Source organism: Micropterus dolomieu, linkage group LG16 (genome assembly GCF_021292245.1).
Source record: "Micropterus dolomieu isolate WLL.071019.BEF.003 ecotype Adirondacks linkage group LG16, ASM2129224v1, whole genome shotgun sequence".
NCBI lineage: Eukaryota > Metazoa > Chordata > Actinopteri > Centrarchiformes > Centrarchidae > Micropterus > Micropterus dolomieu.
In genome coordinates this window covers 5,722,709-5,729,013 of record NC_060165.1, presented here as the reverse complement: position 1 = coordinate 5,729,013, position 6,305 = coordinate 5,722,709, and the positions used below count along the sequence as shown (strand labels likewise).

The window sequence follows — 6,305 nt, the reverse complement described above, 5'->3', positions numbered from 1 at the left end:
CATTCGCAGCCTCAAAAGGGAATGCAGGAAAGCAGAGCGCAGATGGAAAAAATCCAGTCTCCAAGTCCATTACCTCAGTCTGAAGGATTTATTAATTAACTACAATAACATGGTTAAGGATGCGAGAACACACTATTTTTCTGAACTCATTACTACACATAAACACAATCCCAGGTTTCTGTTTAAGACTGTGGATCAGCTGGTAAACCCAACCCCTCCTTGTGCCTCAGCTGGAAGTAATGATGACTGTAAATTGTTTTTATCTTATTTTACCAATAAGGTGGTGTCAATCAGAGCCTCTATTACCCCCGTGGCCTCTTACTCTGAGGTTCCTCACCAGCAACAAGAGAGTTTTAACCAGTTTTATCCCATTGATTTGTCTGAGCTTTTAAAAACAGTATCACAAATGAGAGTGTCCTCCAGCCCACTTGATGTAATACCTACAAAGTTTTTACTGAAATTAATAGATTCTGTTGGGCCCCATTTGATCTCTGTTTTCAACAGCTCCCTATCTACTGGTCGTGTCCCTGATTATTTTAAAACGGCTTGCGTGAACCCACTTTTAAAGAAACCTGGTTTAGATCCCTCCCTCCCACATAATTGTAGACCAATTTCAAAACTGCCTTTTATTGCAAAGATTCTAGAAAGAATTGTGTCCAAACAGCTGCTCACTGTACTGGAAAATAACAAAATATTTGAAAAGTTTCAATCTGGTTTCAGGAAGTACCACAGCTCTGAGACTGCCCTGCTTAAAGTCACCAATGACCTTTTAATGTCTGCTGATGAAGGCATGTGCTCAGTCCTGGTACTCCTGGACCTTAGCGCTGCTTTTGACACCATTGATCACAACATCATGTTAGACAGACTGAGGCGCTGGGTGGGAATCTCTGGTACTGCCCTAGAATGGTTTTCATCCTACCTGTCAAATAGGAAGTTTTGCTTGTCTGTAAACAACTATGTCTCTTCGTTCTGTCCAGTTAAATATGGTGTGCCTCAGGGGTCGGTCTTGGGACCCATTTTGTTTTCCTTGTATCTGCTTCCCCTTGGACATATTATCCATAAACATGGTATTTCTTTTCATATTTACGCTGATGACACACAAATATACTTGCCCGTCAGATCCACAGACCCTGGAATGCTGAGTTCACTTAACAACTGCCTTTGTGAAGTTAAAAAATGGATGTCAAATAATTTCCTCCAGCTGAACTCAGACAAAACAGAAATCCTAGTCATCGGGTCCCAGCAGATGGCAAAACAAATACTGCCATCTGCTGGTTCCCTAGTAAATCACATTAAGCCTGTGGCAAAGAACCTTGGTGTTTGGTTTGATAGTAATTTAAATTTTGAGCAGCACACCACAAAGCTTGTTCAATCATGTTTTTATCAACTTAGAAATAGCAAAATTTCGATCTATGTTAACTTTTAAGGACACCGAGACGATTTTACACGCCTTCATCTTATCACGCCTGGATTATTGCAACAGCCTTTTCACCTGTTTAACCCAAAAATCTACTGATCGACTCCAGACTGTCCAGAACTCAGCTGCCAGGCTTTTAACCAGAACAAAGAAATATGACCACATTACTCCTATTTTAGCTTCATTACACTGGTTCCCAGTATGTTTTAGAATTGACTTTAAAATTCTATTGATCACTTTTAAAGCTCTTCATGGCCTCTCGCCTTGTTATATTTCTGACCTTTTACTCCCATACGCACCAGCACATACCTTGAGATCCTCGGACAGATGGTCTGTTCTCTGTTCCAGAGTCTCGACTGAAAACTAAAGCAGACAGAGCGTTTGCTGTCAGGGCCCCGAGGCTCTGGAACAGCCTGCCCAAGGAAATCAGGTCGGCTGAGTCAGTGAACTCTTTTAAGTCCCTTCTTTAAACATACTTTTATAGGAGAGCCTTTCCCAACCTTATTTGACTTTATTTTATCCCTTTTATTTTATTTTACTTATTTTATATTTATCTTAAACGTGTATTTTAGTCTTTTCAATGTTTTCTTGCTATTGTTTTTGTATTATTGTCTTTTGGGTATTATTGTCTTTATACTTGTTAAAGCACTTTGTAACTTGTTTTTGAGAAGTGCTCTACAAATAAAGATGATTATTATTATTATTATTATTATTATTATTATTATTATTATTATTATATTTGACTGAGCATATTTACTGGAACACCTAATAAGCTAATTGCTGATCATTTAAAGAGAATTGAATTATTTGGTTCAGAAATATGCTGGTATGGCTGACATTTGAAGGCTTTGAAAGAAACCACTGGACCCACGGGTAGCCGAGCTCCATGAAATTGTTCCAGGTCTGTTTTAGCACCATGATGATCCCCATCTGCATACAGAGGTCAATGAGACATCCACTGGGGTGACACTGCAGCAACAGAGAGAGTGAGAGAGAGAGTCAAATCACACCTACAATGGCCCTTTTAAAATGTGAGCAAAATTGGAGGCACTCTGCATTGCTGTAGAAAGTCTCATCAGTCCTGTAAGAATCACTCATTGGAAAACAACAAATGTTTCAGTCTACTCAGTCTAGTGGAATGTCACACAGACCAAAATTATTTTAGCAATGAACACGTAATGTATTGACTAAAGCTACAGCAGCACTGGGCCACATTAGAAGACAGGGATGAGTTCTATGTAGGCACCATAAACACAACAGAGGACAGACACTAAACATGATTACTACGCATTCAGGAATTATACTGCACTTATGTCATTTATAAAATTAATTTTAAAAAAATTGACATGCACATAAACATTTCAAAGTATGAGAGTCCCTACAGTTTATTTTACTGTGGTTACCTCTAATCTGGTCGAAGCTGGGTTGAGCTATGATGTCACACGACCCCATGTACCAGTGGGAATGATTACAGGGTAAGTGAGGGAGCTGTCAATCAAGCTCAGTCTTTACACAACTAGTGGGCTTGACCTATTGGTGTTTATAAAGTATAAAACAGCTGATCTTCAGAGAAGTGGATCACTAAGATTCAGTATTTTGGGCAAATGACCACATATCACATTCTCTAGCTTAGTCCCAAACCCATAACACATTATATTCAGTATATATATATATCTATCTATCTCTTCATAGTATACTGCTGTTGCTATTTGTATACAAACTAAACAATTTACAATACTATTAATAGGAAAGATATTGCTAGAATGCTTATAAAGTTCAAATTGGGACGGCACACATATTGTATTGCATTTCCTGTTATTACAAAACAGTATGTTAATTTCTTATACTGTAAAAATTTGTTCACTGTATAGTGCATACTGTTTAAAATTAATATAAAGTATGACATTGTGTGGGGCATGCATAGTATGTTTTGCAGATGTGAGCAGCATTTCCTTTGTGCATTGCATTGCGGGACAATACTGTGCATCAACAAAACCTGGTGTGCACACACTACATACTCAAAACCTGCTTGAAAATAATTAGTAGCATGTAAGTAGGACACACTGTTTTTTAGAGCTTAGGTTATCTATTTGTCATTTCCATCTTTTTATATTAAGTGTATTTTGTATTTGATTCGGAGTTTCAAATGTAATTGTTTCACAATCTGGATTAAGGACACTTGCAAAACCTTGTTATTGTAATTTCTTCCTTCCAGCATTATTATATAGCTTTAAACTGTATACAGCACAGAGGTATGGATGATAGGTAGGATGATTTTGCATGAACACAAATGCCTGACTGAGGCTGCACTACACATTACAGAGAGTTTTTCCATTTCAATTTCAGCAGCCGTGGAAACAATGGGAGCACATCAGCTCAGCACCTAAAAGCGCCAGCTCAGGCCTTTTGTCCCCTTGGACCGTTTCACTGTGTCTTATTTCCCCCCCATGTTCCCATAAGTACTGCTGGCACCAACACTTGCTGCTGGTTAAATGCCTGGTGGTTGGGCATACAGTAATAGCTTGATGTCTAATTAAGAAATACTGAGATCCATAATGCTTTGCTGGTATCCTCCCATGGGAAAGCAAAGTAATGACTCACTTCTTCCAGTTTCCAGCGATTGATGAGGCGTAGATATGCACCAGGCCGGCCTGTAAATCTGTCAACCAAGAGAAAAACAATAATTTTTAAAATAAAGCTCTACTATTATATGTGTTTAATATGTTTTACTCATATTATACTGACAAACCAAATGCCCTGTTGATAAATGGAGATACAGCGCCAAACTCATTTAAAGAGTAGAAAAACTTGCCACACATCTGGCTTCCATGCCAAACATAGCCCAGATCAGTTCTGCTTGAAGTTGTAAATGTATTAGGATTACTGTTGTTAACCATCCATAATTGACCTACTATAGGCATAACTGATAGAGATCTATATCTGTGTGCTATTTATACCCCCCCATAGATTTTCCTTATTTTGTAGAAGACATTTTTGACACTCTCCACCCAGAAATCACCTATTTCCAGGCCCAGGGAAACGTGTTTCTAACTGGAGATCTGAATGGATGAACAGGAAGTGAACCTGAAGTCACTGACCCACAGGGCAACAGCCATGTGTTTGGTCAGTCTCCCTGGTTTACCACACCACCCATCTCCCATCGGAGCAACCTTGACGTTGGCAGGGAGGTAGTGCATCTCTTTCAGACCTTAGGCCTGTACATAGTAGGTTCAAAAGGGACTATACTCCTCTTGGGTCTAGTGTAGAAGACTATGCAATCACTGACATGGAACCCTCCACTATCAGTGCCTTCATTGTCAGACAGTAATCCCCTCTTTCAGACCACAACCAAATAAATGTGTATTTTAAACTCTCAGGTCAAATGAGTGACACAAAAAAGGAATTCAGTAAGCTATATAAATGAAATCCTACTTACAGAGAGGCCCCAGACAGTGGAGACAAATTCATCATGGCCTTGAACTCACCTGTTCTAACGAATGACAGATCCGAATATGACCAAAATCAAAATGTCCCTGCCAGAGATGGTGTAAAAAAAGGCCAGTGATAATCTCAATTTAATATTTCATAAGGAGGCTAATAAAGCCGACTTTATAAAATAAAAATGGAATCCTGTTAAAAGACCAAATGGTTTGACCAAGAAAGGCAAGACAATCATAAAAGACCTGAGAAAAAGAGCAAGTGAAAAACATCGCCAACCACACAAACCAGCCTTAGGTACAATGGAATTTTAAACAAATATAAACGTTCAACTAGGAACAAAAAACTAAAATACCCACATGAAACTAGACGATATTGAGAACGCCATTAATCAAAATTATTCTGGGATATGTGGAACAACACAAAGCAACTACAAGCACTGCAAGCATTGGTGACATCGGGAAAGCACATTCTGAAAATCTGTGCAAAACATACCAATACATCTAATTAATTCAGATTAATGCACTACAAAAGAAACACTCCAAACAATTTAAGAAACAATAAAGACAACAAAGCCCCCAGTTTCTCAATTACTTGGGAAGAATTGACCACACAGAGAAAATCTCTCTGGCCAAAGAAAGAAAATAAAAAATGTAATGCTCAAGAGCAGCTCCACAGAGATGCAAGGTGGACTGTTGAAGTTGTTCAATATTGTATTACAGTCTGGATATTTTCCTGACATCTATTGGAAAGAACTCATTTCCCCCATTCATAAGAGTGGGGACAAATCAGACCCTAGTATCTACCATGGCATCTGTGTCAGCAGTAGTCTGGGTAAATTATTCTGTTGTATTCTACATAAAAGAATACTAGATTTACGAACACTCCATCTTGAATAAAAATCAAATTGGCTTCCTCCCAAAACACAGCACCACTGACCATATACAGTGGGTACGGAAAGTATTCAGACACCTTTAAATTTTTCACTCTTTGTTTCATTGCAGCCATTTTCCAAAAATCAAAAAAGTTCATTTTATTTCTCAGTAATGTACACTCAGCACCCCATCTTGACAGAAAAAAACAGAAATGTAGAAATTTTTGCAAATTTATTAAAAAAGAAAAACTGAAATATCACATGGTCATAAGTATTCAGACCCTTTGCCGTGACACTCATATTTAACTCAGGTGCTGTCTATTTCTTCTGATCATCCTTGAGATGGTTCTACACCTTCATTTGAGTCCAGCTGTGTTTGATTATACTGATTGGACTTGTTTAGGAAAGCCACACACCTGTCTATATAAGACCTTACAGCTCACAGTGCATGTCAGAGCAAATGAGAATCATGAGGTCAAAGGAACTGCCTGAAGAGCTCAGAGACAGAATTGTGGCAAGGCACAGATCTGGCCAAGGTTACAAAAAAATTTCTGCTGCACTTAAGGTTCCTAAGAG

The 6,305-nt window shown here is 38.5% G+C and overlaps 1 protein-coding gene across 1 annotated transcript in view; it reads right to left on the bottom strand.

The window, feature by feature from the left end:
* The window catches only part of LOC123985005 (anoctamin-4-like), a 55,957-nt gene that overhangs the window by 7,146 nt on the left and 42,506 nt on the right, over nt 1-6,305 (bottom strand). Inside the window, exons 19-20 of the mRNA XM_046072323.1 lie at nt 4,019-4,076; nt 2,289-2,386 (exon numbers count right to left, since the gene is read on the bottom strand). Of these exons, the coding sequence (XP_045928279.1) occupies nt 2,289-2,386; nt 4,019-4,076 (156 nt within the window). The remainder of the gene's footprint in view (nt 1-2,288; nt 2,387-4,018; nt 4,077-6,305) is intronic.